General features: G+C 46.7%; 3 protein-coding genes across 5 annotated transcripts in view; 1 reads left to right on the plus strand and 2 right to left on the minus strand.

Moving 5' to 3' along the window:
• Window positions 1–4,409, minus strand: part of LOC112136386 (arf-GAP with dual PH domain-containing protein 1) — a gene marked incomplete at its 3' end in the record, with an annotated part of 11,323 nt that extends 6,914 nt beyond the window's left edge. The window contains 2 exon segments of the mRNA XM_024258057.2: window positions 1–125; window positions 3,980–4,409. Of these exon segments, the coding sequence (XP_024113825.1) occupies window positions 1–125; window positions 3,980–4,064 (210 nt within the window).
• Window positions 4,410–7,678: 3,269 nt separating this feature from the next.
• On the plus strand, window positions 7,679–8,722 carry LOC112136412 (cytochrome c oxidase assembly protein COX19). The gene is made up of 3 exons (XM_024258101.1): window positions 7,679–7,875; window positions 8,234–8,345; window positions 8,412–8,722. The coding sequence occupies exons 1-3, from the start codon at window positions 7,794–7,796 to the stop codon at window positions 8,503–8,505; spliced, it is 288 nt and encodes a 95-aa protein (XP_024113869.1). The 5' UTR covers window positions 7,679–7,793; the 3' UTR covers window positions 8,506–8,722.
• A 65-nt stretch (window positions 8,723–8,787) lies between these two features.
• Window positions 8,788–17,257, minus strand: LOC112136398 (RNA-binding protein with serine-rich domain 1-B). 3 transcript variants are annotated; one of them, XM_036213511.1, is made up of 10 exons: window positions 16,926–17,257; window positions 16,766–16,839; window positions 16,567–16,671; window positions 14,203–15,740; window positions 12,273–12,419; window positions 12,020–12,199; window positions 11,842–11,944; window positions 10,469–10,622; window positions 10,262–10,403; window positions 8,788–9,177 (listed from the first exon to the last, which is right to left on the minus strand). In XM_036213511.1, exons 4-10 carry the CDS (start codon window positions 14,481–14,483, stop codon window positions 9,078–9,080), a joined length of 1,107 nt encoding a protein of 368 aa, XP_036069404.1. In that variant the 5' UTR covers window positions 14,484–15,740; window positions 16,567–16,671; window positions 16,766–16,839; window positions 16,926–17,257; the 3' UTR covers window positions 8,788–9,077. The 3 variants fall into 3 exon arrangements, with proteins under 3 accessions (XP_036069404.1, XP_036069405.1, XP_024113847.1); XM_036213512.1 differs by lacking the exons at window positions 16,567–16,671; window positions 16,766–16,839; window positions 16,926–17,257 and having other exon boundaries at window positions 14,203–16,500; XM_024258079.2 differs by lacking the exons at window positions 14,203–15,740; window positions 16,567–16,671; window positions 16,766–16,839; window positions 16,926–17,257 and adding an exon at window positions 13,135–13,276.
• Window positions 17,258–20,542: the final 3,285 nt, after the last annotated feature.

Genomic DNA, 20,542 nt, shown 5'->3' on the forward strand with positions numbered 1-20,542 from the left:
CACCTCGCTGTCCTCCCACTCGTCCTGCACAGACTTGACCCGACTGATGTGGGGGATGCTCCTGTGGAGGAGCGAGCAGGCCTGACAGATGAACACGCCCAGAGTCAGGGAGGCCCAGTCCGGTTCTGGAGGGAGGAGACAGAATCAGAGGGGGGTCAGTTTTAGGAGGAGGAGCTTTACGATAATAAAGACTGATGCTGGTGTTTCAAGAGGATCGGTTCTGGTTCTGCCAGGGCTGCAGAGCAGATAAAGGTGTTCTGACGGAGACCTGTTTCTGACCCTGACAGGAAGAACTTGACGGTGGAACAGGAAGTCCTATCAGGACTCTTCCTGAAGGTGCTGCTGGGGAGGCATGGAGGTGGCAGTGTGATGGTCTGGGCCGGCAGAATCTCCAACCATGAAGCTTGGAGTGATCCGGTCTGCTGACCTCAGACAGATGAAAATCCTGTGCAGGGAGAGGGGGCGGAGCTTCATCCTCTCACTGCGTTCTGGGAAACCATCTTCTCCATTAATATGGAGCAGAGACGGTTCAGAACCAGAACTTTGTATTTATTACATTCATGTTTGATGATCATTAGAATATCACTGATAATAAATCGTTTTTGTTCTCATGACTCTGAAGCTCAGAAAATCATAAAATCATAAAATATGATCTATAAACAGAGAAGATTATTAAAGATAATCCAGATCTGAGATCAGATTAAAACCAACAGTCAATGTTCTGGATATCAGAGGAGAATGGGTCAGAATCACCGAAAGTTCTGCTCCTTCTGGTGCTGAGGAGGGGTGGAGATCAGAATGGAGATCAGGATGGAGATCAGGAGTGATGCAGTCAAAAGGAGGAGCTTCAGTTACCATGGAGACGTCTTTGCTCAGAGAGAAATGTTGTTTTAGTTCCTATCAGGAGTTCTGGGGATTCTGGGGTCAAATGTGTAGAGACCTCCACAGAGGAGGAGCTGTGATCCAGCTTTATCCACCTCTATGATCAATTTGATCTGGGATTATAATCCCGTTTTCCTCCATCTTCATGAGGAACGAGGAGGTGAAACATAATCTAGAGAACTGCCATGTTTGGTTACCCGGCAGACCCATCCGGCACCAGAACCCTCTGATCCGTGTCCTGGTCTGCTTCAGGACGGTTCTCCTCAGAACGGAGCGATCCCAGCAGAACCCGATCGGACTCTGGGGGAGAGCAGAGTCTGGTCCGGGTCTCCAGGAGTCCGAGCTGATCGTTCTCCTGGTGGATCCAGAACAAGTTTGAGGATCGGTAACGGTTCTGTTAGTCAAGGCGGACGTCTGGAAGAATCCATGTTCAAACCATCAAATGGAAGATGGAAGGTTCTGCTGGACCTCCCTCAGGAAGAAAACTCCTGGGGGGGAATTATGTCCTTCCTCACACCTCTGAGCTCTGGGGGGGGGACCTCCAGTGCTGCAGAGGAGCTGCTGTGAAAGCTCCTCGGAGCTGCTGTGAAAGCTCCTCGGAGCTCCTGACTCTGCATCTGCAGCCACAGCAGAACACGGTGCTGCTGCTGAGGATGGAGGACGGACGGTCACTGCAGAGGAAGATACTGATGATGATGATGACGATGATTACGGGCGTGCCAAAATATCAATATTGAGATTTATCGTGATATTTGGTCCTGTGATTGACTTTCGATGCTTTCTCAGCGAGTATTGATCTTTTATTTTCGTTAGAAGAGGCTGTAAAACGTTATATTTAATCCTTTAGTGAGACGTTCCTCTGGAGGTAGATAGGGGGCGCACGCTGCACCAATGTGTCTGACAGCTGCTTGAATTATTTCATTTTTGTTCTGATGTTTACAACAATTCTGCACTAAATAGTGGCTCTGATCTTCATGTTTACTACTGTTAATTTTACAGAGAATTCAATTCAGTTGGTGTCCATGTTTGTCAAAGACAGTATCACTGATTTCAACAATGTTACACCAAAGTCTATTATTTGTTGCACAAATAAAGACACGAGTTATTTATTATGATGGTGTGAAGGCTAAAAAATAAATGGGGATATATTTCCCCCAAAAATATGTGTGTTCTTCTATATACTGATTTATTAGAGATTATTTTGAACAATTATCGCAGTATCACGATATCATTGACATTGTGAGCCATGTATCGCGTATTGTAAGGTATCGTATTGTATCGTATCATATTGTAGCATATTGCATCGTATCGTAATGTATCGTATTGTATAGTATCGCATTGTATCGTATCGTATGATATTGTATCGTATCGTGTCGTATTGTATCGTATCGTATTGTAGCATATTGTATCGTATCGTAATGTATCGTATTGTATAGTATCGCATTGTATCGTATCGTATGATATTGTATCGTATCATATCGTGATGTACCGTAATGTATCGTCTTGTATCGCATCGTATCGCATTGTATCATATCGTATTGTACCGTAATGTATCGTGTTGTATTGTATCGTAATGTATTGTATTTTATTGTATCATATCGTATTGTACCGTAATGTATCGTATTGTATTGTATCGTAATGTATTGTATTTTATTGTATCATATCGTATTGTATGCAGAATGGGAGATGTGTGCTTGGTTTTATTGTTTTTATATTTTAGTATTTTAGTATTTATATTTATGTATTTTAATACTAGGACTTTGTTTTATACCTTTATACTCTTAAAATTCTGTTCTATATTTTATTGTTATTGCTTTTGCACCAAGTATAGGGGGATTGCTTTTAAATTACATTGTACATGAGCAATGACAAATAAATTCTATTCTAATTCTAATGTATTGTATCGTATCGTAATGTATCGTATCATATCATATAGTATCATATCGTATTGTATCGTATCGTGATATATTGTGTCGCATCATATTGTATCATATCGTAATGTATCATATCGTATTATATCATATTGTATCATATCATAATGTATCGTATCGTATTATATCATATTGTATTGTATCGCATCATATCGTATTGTATCGTAATGTATCGTATCGTATTATATCATATTGTATCGTATCGTAATGTATTGTATCGTATCGTGAGGTACCCACTGATTCCATCCCTGATGATGATGATGATGCACGTCCACAACCTAAACCTGGAGGTCCAGATCTCAGCAGCAGAACCACCTCTGGTCTAGTCTCTGCTCTCATAAGTACTTTAAATAAATACATTGATTAATTGGTTGATTGATTGATTGACTACTGCAGACGGTCAGGATCCAGGATGACGTAAAGGATGAAGACACGCCCACAGGTCTTTCTCTGCAGGTCAGAAGAGCCCATCTACAGGAGGACAGAACATGTGGTGGCGGTTCTGAAGAAAACAAAGCCCAACAGAACCTGGCGCCGGTGCAGAACCTGGTTGGACCAGATTCAAGACGGTTCCAGAGATCATTCTATTCTCGTGACTGGAGCAAAACCGGATCAATCAAACGAGAAACCTTTGGGTTTTGATGAGTTCTAATCAGTTCAGATGATCAATAACAAACATTCGTCATTGAAAGAACTCTAACAGCAACACTGAGTCATCAGCTCGAGGGATCCAGCAGCTGATCCAGATCTCACTGCTTCATGTTTTGGTGGGGAGGGAGGAGAACCACGCCAGAACTCTTCCTGAGTGGACCCGTCTGCAGGCGGGGGTGAGTGAAGGACCAGAGGGAAACGGAAACACCTTCACAGGTGAACGAGCTCAGAGAGAACAGGAGGAGGTGAAGAAAGAGGAGAACCAGGAGGGGAGAGGATGAGGGGGGAGCGGGGGGGTCCAATTAAAAACCAGAACAAAGAGAGATCCTCCATCCATCATCCATCCTCTGACAGGAACCGAACTCCTGAAGACATTCCAGAAACGATGTTCTGTCGCTCAGACTCCCCACCCGGTAGGGGGGCGATGACCGGATCGGTTTCTAGGGGGGTCTCCGGTCCTCAGCGGCCCTTTGTTCGGATCCGCTCCCCTCGCGCGCCCGCGCGCCTCATCTCACCTGGGTTGCCGCAGTCCGCGCACGCGTCGTTTCCGGCTGCGGTCAGCAGCTCCTGCAGGAGCAGCTTGCTCCCCTTCGGTTCCATGGAGCCCCACCCGCGAACATCCACCTGCTCCGCCCGCCTCCAGCCGCCGCACCGCACGGACGATCCCGCAGACCGCGTGCGCCTCTTTGTCCGCTCGGGGCGCGCCGTGACGGAACCGGTGTGTCCCAGCGCCGGCCCCTCCCGCGCCGGTCCTCCCCCCGCTCTGCCTGGTGGAAGCGAGACACCCAGCGGTTCTGCACGTCAAGCACACCCGGACCGGGAACGGATCTGCGGGGCGCGGATGTGACCCGGAGTCCCGCAGAAGCTGGGTCACCGCAGCAGGGGCGGTTCTGAGGGGTTCTGTGTCCGGAGGACCCCCAGAGCCCCCCGGGGTCCTCCAGTTCATTTCAATCTAACACAGAGAAACCTGAAGATCAATAAAGTTTGTTTTTGTTTGTTTTTAATAAAATTTAGTTTTTTGGTCTGACTAATATTAAAGTAGATTTATTAAAAACTTGATTTAGTTAAGATTCATTTGATCCATTTTGAAGTATCTGCTGGATCATAAATATCTTGTTTGATTAAAAAACGACACATTACAGAATGAATCAACATCTCTAACTGTGATTATTTTGATCAAATAGATTCCTTTCGTGTCCTGGTGCCTGCTGAAGCCGACACCTGTCACAGGTGAGACTGGCTCCAACCGCCCTGTGACCACAGCAGGAATAGAACGAGGTTCATGAAGCTCCTCCCATCAGCATCAGACTTACACCTGGAGGACTGTGGTGTTCGGAGGAGAGTCTTTGTAAACTTATGTCTAAAATCAAAGTGGATCTTTTTTAGGACTGAGTGTTTTTACTTCAGGGTTAAGCATGGAGGTGGAGGTGTGATGATCGGGGCTTTTGGACAGACTCAAATGTTGAAATCACAGTTTTATTAGGTCACTTCTGTACAGCCTAAGGTCCGACCATACACCGTCTACCTAGAACTGGACATATCGAGTGTTGAGGTCCCCATAGGAAGTGCATCACCTTCAGCCTTCGCCGTCACTTCCTGGTACGTCTACCGCGATTACAACCCGTCGACATCGTCTGACTCGGTCTGAGTCATGTTTTTAGAGGAAGTACTGTCAACCAATCAGGAGTAAGCTTGTTGCGGCTTGTTCGAAGTCCACACCCCTCCCACTAAAAAGGGCGTGGAGGAATCGATCGAACGTTTGAGGCGGGGCCAGCGGGAGCCACATGCTTTTACTGGGCCATCTGATTGGTCGTTTTACGGTATATAACTTGAATAAATGCCGACAAAGAAAAAAATCTTTAAAAAAAGTTAGGATTAGAAAAAATATGTTGTACAGAAAGCAGCAGAGGAAGAATGATTATTATTATTATTAGTCTGTTTCTCAATGGAAGTCAATGGGACTTTGGCCTTTTTGCTCCGTTCAAAGAACTTCTAAGATTACGGTTTGATTTCCAAGACAATTCATGTAGCTTCTGTGAAGAAAACACAGAAACAATAGATCATTTATTTTTTGACTGTATATACTCTAACAGCTCTTGGGAAGTTTTTTATTTCTGGTGTTTGTCAGAATTTTCTGTGTCAGTAAATTAGGGAAAAAAAAGCATATTCTTTTTGGGTGTAGTTTCAAACAATATTTCTGATTTAGTTTTTAATGTTTCGATAATTTTAGGAAAGTTCCATATTCATAAAAGCTATGGGATGTCCCGATCTGATCACGTGTTTGGGGACTCGATCGGAATCAGACTCCTTTGTCCGATCAGGATCAGATATTTCATTTATTCTCATTATGATCAGAGCTTTATATTTCATCTTATCTTTATGGATAAATACTCCACTAGAAGTCTGCATGTCATGAAAAGATCACAAAATGTCATCACCAGAAAACAGCAGCAGCTCAAGCAGAAGGCTAACGTAAACAAAGCTAGCTAGAAAGCTAACTTCCGGATCAATAACTCTTTTAAAAACGCTTTAAACTGACAGCAAGTGTCTCTATTGGTTTGTCATAACTCAAACAACAACCTCTAAAGGTATTCCAACAGAAAAAGACAGTATTTGTTTCTGTTTAATGTGAAGCTCTTCATGCTGCAGACAGATGGCTAAACAGCAGCTGCTAACTGCTACATGCTAGCTCCGTGATTTAACTCCTTAGGACCCGAGCTGTCCTTTGATATGCCTGTTTTATTTATCTGACAGAGAAATAACCGTTAAGAAAATTAACTACTGTGGTAATAAAACGAAAATGTGATGTCTTAAGAACTTAAAAAATAAGCACATAATCTTAATAAATAAATAAATAAAACTAATAATGACATCAGCTATTCATGAACACTCATCAAATTTTATGCTAAAACAAAGTCATAATTTATTTTTAAGAATTTTAAATGAGGACATAATCACATTTGGTCAAAAATGTTCAATAGCTCTAAAGATGTTAAAGCTAAAGTCACTAAACTTTATCACATGACTAATTATCACTTATATAACAAGAAAATTGTATTTTCTTTCCTAGTTTATATTTGCTGTATTTTTACTTGTTTATTAAAGCTACTTCACAGAAGTGTTTTATTTAAGTTTTAATGATAAAAGAAGGTTATTGAAATATAAATAAGGGACAACACTAATCTGTTTGTTTAATTTATTCATGTTTTAAATGTCTTATAAAAGTATCGGATCGGGACTCGGTATCGGCAGATACACAAAATCAAATGACTCGGAATCGGATCGGGCCCAAAAAACCTGATCGGGACATCCCTAATAAAAACAGATATTCTAAAACCAGACCACTCTTCGTTACATTTCACAAAGAGATTTGTTTATATTTTGATTCTTTAAAACTCATGAAAAATAAAAAAGCTAGAAACATTTAACTTTTGTTGATAATAGATTATACGAAAACCTTTAGCATTTATAAATGTATAAATACATTTTTTCCTATGTGTGTGTATATGTTCTTTACCTTGTAATTTGTTGTATCTTGTTTGCAATTGTTAAATAAGGTTTTGGGAAAAAAACAAAACTTTGGCCTTCTTGCAACCCACTGGTACTTCCTGTTTGGAACACGGAAGGAGGGGTGTTGAGCTGTCCATTGTTTTTTCACGTCAATGTCAGACAAATACAAAAATAATAAAAATAATCAATCAAATCAATCAAATAAAAATAATGACTGATGTATCTGTTCTAAAACGTTCATGATTTCCTGCCCATGAAAGTTGATTCAAACTCGTCTGTGAAAGTTTACCTAAATGTCGGAGTTTCAAATTAAATTCAGACTTTTCTTACAATTAAGTTTTAAAGCACATTTACACATGACTCTCCCATATTAATGTAAAGCAGAGGAAGGCTCCAAGAGCCACGCCCCCTCAGAGGAGATTTTGGAATCAGAGGCTTCAGATCAAGATGAAAAACAGCTTTTTAAGACATTTAGTTTGTGGGATTTTGGTTAAAAACGTAATAAACAGCATTAAAGCACAACTGGGAACTTTTTTTTTAATAAAAACAATTGTCATGGGGCTGCAAAAGGGGTTTTAAATGTAGTTTGTGAATCTAAACTCTTTAAAATATCATTTTAATCACAGAAAGACTGTCGTTTTACCGTAAACATACTGTACATAAAATGCAGTTTTGCTTTAAAAAGCTGCTCTGTGAAACTGCGATCGATTCCTCGTGTCTGCAGACTCAGCGCGTGTCGTGACGTCATCACTGTGCGCCAGCAGCAGCCGCTCTGATCTTTGGATTCGGTTTGTTGTTGTCGGTCAAACTCGCGGGAAAATGTCCACGGCCATGAATTTCGGGGTGAAGAGTTTCAAGCCTCGCGCTCCAGACAAAGGCTCGTTTCCTCTGGACCATTTCGGTGAGTCCGGACCGGAAAAGATTCGGTTCCCCGGCGGTCGGAACCAGCGGGTTGACCAGAAGTCTATTCTCTGTTTTGATCTTTGAAATCACGTGAGGAAAGTTTAAACTTTATTAGTGTGAAGTTTATTTATGTCGAGAAGGTTCAAAGTTCTGCGGTTCCTCTGTTACATTCCTAAAGGTTAAAACAATGTCTGACGTCATCACAGCAGATCTCACATTCACAGTTTAGGTAAAAGTGCCAACACAGTAAAAAGTTCGATTCCCTTCTGCCTGGAGGTCTAGGCTACGGAAGCTGAGGAAGGACAAACTTGTCCTCAGCAGCTCAGACTGACTGACCTCTGCGGTCTTCCTTCCAGGAGAGTGCCGTTCCTTCAAGGAGAACTTCATGAAGTGTCTGAGAGAAAACAGTTTCGACAACTCCAGGTGTCGACTTCAGTCCAAAGAATACCTGGAGTGCCGGATGGACAAGTAGGCGGAGTCAACAAAGCTGTTTACCAACACGTGAAGGCCTCTAATGTTGTTTTTGTTCTGCAGTCAGCTCATGGCCAAGGAGCCTCTGGAGAAACTGGGGTTCAAGGACCTGATGGACCCTCCTGCAGGCCACAAGGACCAGGGCCCCAACGTCTGACCAGGACTCCAGCGTCTGACCTGCAGCCTCTTTTCTGCTGCTTCGGAACACGTCTGCAGAGCTTGGCTGCGCCGGAGGAGCTCGGCTGCGCACGAGGAGCTTGGCTGCGCACGAGGAGCTCAGCTGCGCAGGAGGACATTAGGGTTCCAGCTCAGAACTGTTTCTTTCTTTTTTTCTCTTGTGTGAAAGTGAACTTGAATAAATGTTATTTATAGAACCAGAGGAGTCCGTCCTGATCTACGTCTGTGGATGTCTACAGAAATGTCCTTGGTGTCAGAACAGTTTTTCACGGCACGATACGACAAAACTTTATTTTTAAAACAAACTGGAACAGTTACAGAAGGGGGCGGGGCATCATCACAACGTACAAAACAAAAGCATGACCTTTGGAGGAGTGAGGTCAGTGACCTTCAGGGTTCACAGCTTCACTGAGACTGAAAATCCTCGTCTGTAGGTCACCAGTGGAAAGGGGCGGAGACAGATTTAAGTCACGCCCCTTCTCAAATAAAGACTGAACCAGTTAAAATCAGCCCAAAGGGCCAAAGATGAAGAGAAGAGGAGGAGGGGCGTCGCTAACGGGAGGAGTTGGAGCTGGAGCGAGAGCGATGGCGTCGGCGTCCCGGAGATCGTGACCGCCGGCGGACAGGAGAGCGGCGGCGAGGAGACCGGGATCTGAAGGACAGAAGATCAGAGTCACCACAGGATCCAACAGACGAGGAGGCTGATCCTCTGTTTCCACGGCAACAAAAACGGCTGTGGATCGTTGCTAAGATGTCGATCTGATTCGATTCATGAATCCAGTTCAACAATTCACGAATCGAACCACGATTCTTACATTTTTAACGTTTGTTTCTGTGTCTGTCTTTTTACTGGATGTATGAAAATTGTAATATTTGTATTGAATCACCATCATTTCTACCTTAATGAGAAACAGGAGATCAGAATCAACAAAACTGATAGAAAACCCACAAAGATTTAGATAGAAAGAAATGTTTGTCATTTTATTTTTTGTTGACTGTTTAAGTTCAGCAGTAATATAAACAACACCAAAAGCATAAAATCATTCTTGTTTTGGATCATTTAACAACAAAACCTGAAAATTCTTTCCAGTTTCCTATCCCCAAAGTTCTTCCACTTTTTACGTTCTAAGCGTTCTATACCCGTATGAAGTTGTTTTTTCCGTGGCAGAATCAGATGATTCACGTTGATCACATCCGCCAGGCTGCGTTTCTTCAGAATAAGCTGGAGTTTCGTTAATTGCTTCAACTGTTCAAATTCAAATTGATTTTATATATAGAGCACTTTTCATATAAACAAATACATCTTAAAATGCTGAACATATAGAAACAAACAGCACAATAAAAACACCTGTTGAAGAGTTACCATAACCAAAATAAAGTTTTAGCTCCAGAGTTAAAGCAAAGTAATGTTTTTCAGAACGAACTTCAGTCTCAGTTTCTGAACGAAAAAGATCTCGTCTAGTCTTATTTTGAAAACCGGAAGGGTCACCTAAACGAGGATGTGTTTACTTCCGGTGACGGTCCCGCAGCTCTTTCGGCTTTGTTTTAGTTCGCAAACTTAAAATCCTTCATTGATCTGCATTTCAGAGCAGAAATACATCTTCTCCACATGATATTTTCCTACACTCTACTATATTTATGAAGATCAGCGATCTTGGACGTCGCAAATATTTTCAGGAGCAAATCGTGAGTACCCAGATACTCGTTACAGCCCAAGCAACATCACAAGACTTCACCTTCTTCTCATCCGAGGGGGGGTGCGCCGCCACATGGGGGGTGGGGGAGGCATCCTGCGGGGTGGAGATAGCCGGCGAGGCAGGGGTCGGATGACAGGGGTCAGCACGGCGGTGACGGTGATCTCCTGACCGTCGATCTGACCTGAGGACCAAAGCAGAGCATCACGGCGGCCCAGAGAGGGACTACAGACCCCCCACACCCCATACCTCCATCCATGTGCTTCAGCGCCTTCTCCGCCTCCTCAGAGTTCTCAAACTCCACATAGGCGTAACCTTTGGATAGGTGGGGGTGGGCGCGGTTCACGGGCATGTCGATCATCTTGATCTTTCCGTAGGTGGAGAAGATCTCATGGATGTGTTCCTTCAAAAACAGGAGGTGGAGTTCCCACCGACATACACCGTCACATGGCCGCATGACGCGTGACACGTCTGTCTATGGAATTACATGTCCCTCTGCGGCGTCAACATGCCTGTCTGCTGCGACATGTCTGTCTATGCCGCGGCGCGTTCCTCAATTCTGCGACTAGGGCTGTGCAATAAAACAATAACGAGAAATCTTCTGATTCTCTCTGTATGTATATATATATATATATATATATATATATATATATATACATATATATATATGTATATATACTTATGTTTCAAATTCTATTACATCACTGATCTTAAAGATGAATCTATGATTGTAGGGTATAAATATATGATAAGTCCTGAACAGGATGTTGATCATTCAAGTAAAGAAAATGGTATGAGTGGGATTATATAAGTTCACCTCCTCCCACTCCCTTTCAAGTGATCAACTTGTGATTGATAATTCAAGATGTCATTTTATTAGGATATATATATACATATATACATATATATATATATAAGTATATACACACATATATATATATGCATATATATAAAATGTATATAAATATGTGTGTATACTTACATATATATATATATATAAAAGTACACACACACACATATGTATATGTATATATACATATGTGTGTGTATATATACACACATACATATGTATATGTATATATACATGTGTGTGTGTGTATATATATACACACACACACACGCAAATATAGTTATTTGGCTGATATCGTGACTTATATCGTTTTCGCTTAATATGAAAAAACTATTTGGAGATATAAAATATTCTACATCGCCCAGCCCTAGCTGCGACACACCCGTCTACGCCACCACATTTCTGTCTACAGGACGAAAGGCTTGTCTAGTTTGGCAATCCTTTTTATCATTTAATAGATATCCTTGATATCAAGCTGTTTTAGGCTTGATTAAATGATAAAAAGGCTTGCCATATTCTAAAAGAAGGTTTTGAAGAAAATAAAAAGATACATTTGTTTTAAAAAATAATTATATATCATAGATTAGCAAGGTAATATATAGATTATTGCAATGTTTGCCATATCGAGATACTTTCGGTATCGTGAGTCATATATCGTGAATCGCATCATATCGTGAGTTACCCAGAGATTCCCAGCCCGATTTACAACACGACACGCCCGTCTACGCCGAACATGGCAGTCTATGGGGGCGCTCCTGAGCTCTTCTGGTACCTTGATGACATTCCTGGTGAGCCGGCCCAGGTACACCTTGGTGGGTTTGGGGGTGGGGCTTTGCCGCCGGCGTTCCCGCTCATCTTTCTTGGCTGATTTGGACCTGGACAAACGTTCAGACGTTACCGGCAGTGCTGGCTCCAGTGAAAGGAGATTCTGGTTAATGACAGTTCTTTACTTTGACCGGGAGCGGCGCCGGTTGTTATGACGCTGGCGGCTGGGGCTCGGCGAGGAGGATGAGGAGGAGGAAGAAGAGGAGCGGGAGCTGGAGGAGCCTGAGTGGCTGGAGGCGGAGGAGCTGGAGCCGCTGGAGGAACCGGAGCTGGAGCCTGAGCTGCTGCTGGAGCTGGAGCTGGACCTGCACACACATGCATCATCAGCAGGAAGTCACCGACCACGCCGCCCGGCGCTCCTCCTGAACCTCCTCTGACCTGCTGCTCCTGCTGGAGGCGCTGCGCCGAGTCCGGGTCTTGTTCCGCCCACGCTCCTTGTCCCCGCCCTCTTTTGTGACTCCTGACTTCTCCTTGCCTCGCGGCTTGCTCTTGTCGTCCTCCTTCCTCTTGGTCGGGGACAGAGCCCTGTGAGGGTCAGAGGAGGAAGTGAGACACGGAACCAGAACCACGCCCCCTTCTGGCAGCAGGAGGACACGGCGGGTCCACCACCAGCATCATGGGAAGAGGTTCAGTCCAAAAAGTCCAGAGAACATCTGCAGAACGTCCTAAAAGGTGTTTATGACCAGCAGAAGATCAAACTTTCAGTCTGTAAATGAATCTATTATTTACTAAATAAACGGCGTGTTTGGACCAACGGTACCAGCTTCTGTCAGAACCAGAAGGAAGCAGGTTCTGTGAAAGATATGTTCAGTAAATGAGACACAGGAGTTTGGGTTCTCCTGACCCAGAACCTCGGATCCATTCAGAACCTCAGGTTCCAAACGGGTCACGTGACTCCACACTCCAGCAGAACCTTTGAGGTTGTCAGCTGCAGTCGAAGCCCACCACTGCGCATGCTCAGACTCGTGCATCTAAACAATCAAAATATTGCGACCGTTTGCCGTAAAAAACGGCGTCTTAGCGTGGCACATTTGTGACGTCAGCGCTCCGTTCATCCCCGCGGCTCCGTTTGATCGTTGATTTATCGTTTAAAATTAAAACTACTCCCCCCCTCCTGAAGCCGCGAGACTTCTGCGCGAACCGCGAACATGACCCCCCCCCGTGTGACGCCGTCAGTCGAAAACATCTCACCTGAACCCCAATCAAACCTTTCATAAAGATTAAAGCATCGATCACTCACATCTTTCCTCCCCAGAGCTCGCGACAGCACGGGCTGATGACGTCACGAACATGCTCGGCCAATCATCTGCCTGAAAGTGACGCGCATGTGCAGGAACCGGCAAAACTAGTTTGGCGGCATTTTCCCCTGAGCTCGGACTTGAAGGTGACTGAAAGTAATCAACCGGTTTCATCTGTCTGTGTCTTCATGGGTTTTTAGTCGAAGTCGTTTGTAAAATTGTAAAATCTTCTCAGCAGCATAGATGACAAAAACATCTGGAAACCTTATGCTCCTTTATGAATCTTTTATTTTGAAACATGGCAGAACCCCCCACCCCGTTGACGTCACATAAAGACTTAGAACTCCGTGTAGTTTCTGGTTTCAGGTCCAGACAGATGCTCCAGAAAGGTCCGATCCTCATCGTACCTCTCAGGGGTTTCCATAGCAACAGGATCCAGACGTGAAAGGGTCAGAGGTGACTCTGAATTCTGACCATCAAAGTGGAAATGACAGTTTTATATCAGGACGGTTCCCGACAGACGAAGCATCTTCACTTCTAAACAACTGAGTCTAAATGATCTTTTTAAAATCTGAAATTTTTGGAAAATCAAATCAGATTATTTTGATTTTGGACCAGAAACTAGACATTTGTGTTTCCTTTTACATCGTTTTCCTCTTAGATTATCTTTTGGAGAGTTTCAAATGAAACTCAGGAGTCCCGATCAGGTCAGGCCTGAACGCTGCCTGACAGTCCAGACTCAGGGTTTATTTAGCGCCTCGACCGGCTTCATCTGTAGAATTATGAGTTTCCAGGTCTTATCATCCCGGCCAAGGACGTCTGCGGCGGAACTCGGTGTGACGACGAGGAACCTGTGATGCGACGCCAGCTGTAGGCCGCCAGCTGCCGCTCAGATGAGCTCCACCGCAGGCCGTGAGGCGGAAGGAAGCGGTCCACCTGCAGGAAGTGGCCGGACGCTGGCCCTGACCGTGTGCTCTGCTGCCATTGGAGGAACCTTCCAGTACGGGTACAACATCTCAATCATCAACGCCCCCACCAGCTACGTCCAGACCTTCATCAATGACACCTACCTGGAGCGCTGGGGCATGGCCTTGGCCAGCCCACAGGTGACCCTGGTGTGGACCCTGATCGTGTCGGCCTTCTCGCTGGGGGGGCTGCTGGGGGCCCTGCTGGCGGGTCCCATGGCGGTCCGGTTCGGCAGGAAGAAGTCTCTGCTGGTGAACAACTCCTTCCTGCTGGTGGGCGCCATGCTGGTGCTGACCTGCAGGGCGGCGCGCTCCTTCGAGATGCTGATCGTGGCGCGGTTCCTGGTGGGGATGAACTCGGGCGTCAGCATGAACGTCCAGCCCATGTACTTTGGAGAGAGCGCGCCCAAACACCTCCGGGGGGCTGTGGCTTTCTCCTCGGCCGTCTTCACCGCGTTCGGGATCTTCTTGGGTCAAGTGGTGGGGCTCAGCGAGCTGCTGGGGGCGGAGCCTCTCTGGCCCTACTTACTAGCCAGCAACGCCTTTCCGGCCCTGATCCAGCTGCTGACCCTCCCCTGGTTCCCCGAGAGCCCCAGGTACCTCCTGATCGACCGCGGAGACCGGGAGGCGTGCGTCAAGGCCCTGGAGAGGCTCCGCGGCGGCGAGGCTCCAGCCTCCGAGATCGACGAGATGCTCCAGGAGCAGCAGATGTCGGCAGCTCTACGTTCGGGGTCATCTGCTCCTGCGAAGACCCCCCTGTCTCTGTTCAGGGACCAGGACCTGCGGCTGCAGCTCCGGACCGTCATGACGGCCAGCAGCGCCATGATGCTCTGCGGCAACGACTCCATCTACTTCTACGCCTCCTACATCTTCCTGGAGGCGGGGATTCCTCCGGACAAGATCCAGTACGTGACCATCGGCACGGGGGCGTCGGAGCTGACCGCCTCCATCCTCAGCAACCTCCTGATCGAGCGCGTGGGCCGCAGGTACCTCCTGATCGGCGGCTACAGCCTGATGAGCTGCTGGAGCGTGGTCTTCACGGTGGCGCTCAGCCTCCAGAGCCGCGGCGTGGCGGGCATGTCCTACCTCAGCATGGCCTGCGTCTTCGCCTACATCCTCAGCTTCGGTCTGGGCCCTGCCGGGGTGACCGGCATCCTGCCCGCCGAGATCTTCGACCAGGCCGGCCGGCCAGCCGCCTACATGGTGGCCGGCTCTCTGATGTGGATCAGCCTGTTCCTGGTGGGCATGCTGTTCCCCTTCATCGTCGGCGGTCTGGGGAGTTTCTGCTTCCTGCCCTTCCTGGTGGTCTGTTCGGTTTCCGCCGTGGTTCTGGGGCTGACGCTGCCAGAGACCAAAGGGAAGACGCTGGGGCAGATAACGGCGGAGTTTGATCAGAAGAGGGCCGGATGGGTCCAGAAGCGACCCGAGGAGCATCTGGAGGAACCGCCCAACGACCTGTACCAGCTGGGCAAGGCCGGCGCCTTCACCACGCTGACCAACGAGCTCGCCGCCAAAACTGAGACGGAAATCTGACCTTCAGGGACGTAGAGAGGAGAATGGAGCCTGTGCCTTTGTTTGAGCTGATGACCCCGTGGATGTTTGTGATGACGGGTCCTTTAAATCTGCAATTTTTCTACCAGTTTCTGTGAAGAATATGCAAATATTTAAAGTCACTTTAAAGATTTATGTGCAAAAAATATTTAAAACATTTTGTTTTAGTCTCATTGACAGAAATGTATTCCTTAATGAACAGTTCTTGGCCTGAAGCGGGTCGGACGGCTGGAATTAAAACCAAAAAACTCAAATTCAATCAAAAGTTGCTGGAAAATGACAGAAACCAAAGAAGAAATGATTTGAGTTTTTAGAATATTGACAGCAAATCCAAATCCAATCTCAGGATATCTCCTTTATCTGCTCCTTCAGATAACTGCTGCTCCCTTTCATCCTCAGAGATCTAAAATATGTCGCCTATCTAATAAAAATGTTAATGTATTTATAAAGCATGATTTTAACAGACCTGAATCTCATAGTTATATATATAAAGTTTTCTGATGCAACAAGTGGATCAAGTTTACAGTAAAATCAGTTTATGTATAAATAACTCATTATTCTGGGTTCAACATGAGCTATAATTGGGTTGAAACAAAACCTCAATAACACAGTTATACCAAAACAGCGATAGAACTGTGTTAAAGAAATATTCCAGGTGTTTTCAGGGTGAGGTGGCCCCGCCCAGTCTGTTCTTTACACCACAAATAGGATATTTTCCATCTGCTCCTGATTCACGATTGGAATGAAAATACCCAGAAATGCATTTTTGATGTTCATTTTCTCTGTCGACTGTCAGCATCTGCTGATGCATGTAGCATGCTAACCCAAAGAATACCCACAATCCTGTGCTGTTCGTGTATTAAAGCATATTTCTGCGTTTCATGTAAAGTGCACTTGACCAATAAAGCAGGAGGTGACCTTCATCCGGACCTCCACCACACGGGTCTGGACCCTGCGGTCCTGGTCCTGGCTCAGCCTCAGACCGGACCAGCGTTTGGTTTCAGGTCTTCCCCAGAGCATCCACTAAAGCGGGGGTGGGGGGGGTGAAAAAGAGATGTGGTCTCAGTGGGATTTCCCGGTAAAATAAAAACCCACGGCGACCCCTCCCCCTCCTCACAGTGAGAGACGCCGTTCATCCATGGCGTTTCCCTCCAGAGATTCCTAACAACGGCGGCGTTGCCACGGCAGCAGCTGTTCAAACAGGATGTTAAAATCAACTTGATGGACAAAACGACTCGACAGCAGAGGCTGGGTGAAGAGCATGCTGGGAAAAAAACCTGTAGATCAGACACGAGGAAACATGTTTATCTGATCCTTCACGCCACGGCGCTGAGGCGGCGCTTCTCAGAACGCTGACTCAGCAAAAACATCCGAGCGCTGCTGGAGTCGACAGCAGCGGAGCTCCTCAGGGTCTGGCTCCTGGACCTCTGACGTTCAGCCTGGTCAGTCCGGCTCAGGTTCAGGTTTGCACACGACCCTCAGCTTCTGTGCTGTCGCTGCACTCCAGGGGGCGTCGACCTTTAGAGACGGAGAAGAAAACCAGAGACCAAACGTTAGAAACCTCCAGAGACTCGGAGCTTCAGCCTCGCCGTGAATCAGTGACCAATGTGGACATATGACGACGCCATCTTGAAGCCACGCCCCCTTTCTCTCTACACTGTCTCCTCTGTTAGAAGGATCTGATGGATCAGAATCTGTCATTTTAGACAAAGAACATGAGACCTCCTCCTGCTCCTCTGTGACCTCCTCCTCCTCCTCCTCCTCCTCCTGCTCCTCCTCCTGCTCCTCTGTGACCTCCTCCTGCTCCTCCACGACCTCCTCCTCCTCCTCCTCCTGCTCCTCCGTGACCTCCTCCTGCTCCTCCACGACCTCCTCCTCCTCCTCCTCCTGCTCCTCTGTGACCTCCTCCTGCTCCTCTGTGACCTAGTCCTGCTCCTCCACAAACTCCTCATGCTCCTCCTGCTCATCCATGACCTTCTCCTGCTCCTCTGTGACCTCCTCCTGCTCCTCCCTGACCTCCTCCTGCTCCTCTGTGACCTCCTCCTGCTCCTCTGTGACCTCCTCCTGCTCCTCCATGACCTCCTCCTGCTCCTCCGTGACCTCCTCCTGCTCTTCTGTGACCTCGTCCTGCTCCTCTGTGACCTCTTCCTGCTCCTCCTGCTCCTCCCTGACCTCCTCCTGCTCCTCTGTGACCTCCTCCTGCTCCTCCTCCTCCTCCCTGACCTCCTCCTTTTACAGATAACGTGATGTTCTCCTCTTTGGCATAGAAGCTGTGCTCCTCTACTGTTCTTCTCACTGAAGATAATCAGCCGTTCTTTATTTTTATCTCAGATCTTCTCTGTGATCAGCGTCTATCAACATGTCCGTCTGTCTTCACAGCAACCAGGAGAGATGAACGCTCTGCTGCAGTGTGGAGGTGTTCCTCCTCAGGTGAGGACAGACTGAACAGGTGTTCTTCAGGTGTCTTATCTCGAATCTGAAAAGTTTGTTATTATATTTTCTGTTAATCGTATGTCCAGCAGGGGGCAGCCAAGGTTCACAGAGCTGTGTGTGAGCAGCAGGTGAGTTCGGATGCACCGAGTGCTTGAATGTAAATAAAAACTGCTGCGCCCTAGTCATCGTTTGGACTTTCTTTTATACGAAGATGCAACTTCAGGGTTGGATCAGGAACAGGAGGGTTCACCTTAAGGTCACGGTGGGTTCTAGAAAGACAGAAATGAAAGTCAATGACACTGAAGTGATGAAGAGGAGGAAGAGGAGCAAACACCTGAACGCGGACAACGTTCTCCAAAAATCCTCTGATCTTTTCTCTTTCCAGACGTTCCAGTTCCATCGATGACCAGAACGTCGTTCTGTTTCAGGTTCAGAGGTCGACCTGCAGCCGTGGACTCTGGGAGAAGCTGATTGGTCAGAGCGGCGTTGACGCTGCAGCAGAACCACTGAGGCTGCAGATGAAAGCGGGCCGTGTGAGCGGAGAGGACGGGCCGACACGGCGCTCATGTCTGCATGCATGAGAACACGCTAGTGCACGAGGAGGATCTGTGCACGTTTCCAGGTTTCTACATGCAGCAGAAGGAAGCTGCAGTTTACATGTTCAGGAACGACAGGGAACAGAACCTGCTGAGTTCTACGGGAGGATTCGGGTCAGGTTCTTCCTGTCAGAACCCAGAACTGAACTCGGTTCAACTGACAGACAGAATCCTTGGCATTCTCCTCCAGCAGGCTTCATGCAGGGCTTAAGACGGTCTTTGGTGCAGAACCTTTGGGGGGTTCTACTGCTGAGACCCGGAAGGTCCAGACGAACAATCAAACTATAATTCAATTCCATTTAGGTTTTTTTCTTTCATTCAAACTCAACATTTGAACAACATCCAGACATTTTGACTGAAGGTGGTAAAATGACATTGTGAAGAAAGCTGTCCCTGTGGTGAAGCGTCCATCCTGTAACCTAGAGATCAGGGTTCAAATCCAACGATAGTTTAAAGTCTCTAAAAGAAAAGCAGGAAAACTGCAAACAAAGATTTGATCATCAATGTGTGAACACAGAACGACTGAGCAGCTGATTACATCCAGGAACACAGTAATAACGTTGAAGGAGAGAGCTCGGAGCGTTCCAGGACTGAAGCGAGGAGCAGATTCCTCCGGATCTCCTGACGGGAAGATGGAGAAAAGCTCATTTAGCTCAATCATCATTCATCACAGGAAGGAAACTCTCAGCTGAGAACGAGAGCGAACGTGAAGACGCTCTGCTACCACGCCAACGCTGATCTGCATCTCATTCAGGGGGAGGATCACCGGCGCCGCGGGACGGGGCTCTGTAAGAGCCAGTACCAGGATCAGAACCAGCTCCAGTACCAGTACCAGGATCAGAACCAGCACCAGCTCTAGTACCAGGATCAGAACCAGCTCCAGCTCCAGTATCGGTGCCAGTACCAGGATCAGAACCAGCTCCAGTACCAGTACCAGGATCAGAACCAGCACCAGCTCTAGTACCAGGATCAGAACCAGCACCAGCTCCAGTATCGGTGCCAGTACCAGGATCAGAACCAGCTCCAGCTCTAGTACCAGGATCAGAACCAGCGTCAGTACCAGTACCAGTACCGGTGCCAGTACCAGGATCAGAACCAGCTCCAGTACCAGTATCGTTGCCAGTGCCAGGATCAGAACCAGAACCAGTGGGTTCAGGATCCTGGAGAGTTTCAGTCGTATTAAAAGGCCTGAAGACGGCTGTTCTCTTATCATCATGAAAACTGCAGCATGTGTTTTCACATGAAGGTGAAAGCTGCAGGTAAATTGTCGAAGCATTTACAGGTAAGAGGAGAAAAGGTTCATCCAGGTGAGTTCAGGCTGCAGCACAGAGGAAAGACTAAATCACTGCAGAGATGGAGGAAACCTGCCATGGACGCCTCGGTAAAGACAGCACCGTTAACCCCGCCCCTCTCTCCCTGTTTGTATTCTCTTCTGATTCACAAAAACTTCCGATGGTCCGGACGTGCAGCCTGTCCTCCAGCCTGACCTTTCCCTCCCTCATCTGCTGTGCTGGTGACAGCTCGCCGGCGGGGGGTCAGTGGGGTCAAAGCCCCGCCGTCTGGCGTCTGTGCTGCAGCTCCCACACAGAGACAGGTGGAGGGAGTCATGACGGAACAAGATCAGGCCGCCGTCCTCCACCTGCATGAAGAAGAGAGGAATTCTGATGTTGGTCTGGAAACGGCTCAGAGTGAGACATCACTCCAGGAAGAAAAGAGGAAAACGGCTCAGAGTGAAACATCACTCCAGGAAGAAGAGACGAAAACGGCTCAGAGTGAAACATCGCTGCAGGAAGAAGAGAGGAAAACGGCTCAGAGTGAGACATCACTGCAGGAAGAAGAGAGGAAATCGGCTCAGAGTGAGACAT

The sequence above is a fragment of the Oryzias melastigma genome, linkage group LG9 (genome assembly GCF_002922805.2).
Source record: "Oryzias melastigma strain HK-1 linkage group LG9, ASM292280v2, whole genome shotgun sequence".
In the NCBI taxonomy this organism is placed as follows: domain Eukaryota; kingdom Metazoa; phylum Chordata; class Actinopteri; order Beloniformes; family Adrianichthyidae; genus Oryzias; species Oryzias melastigma.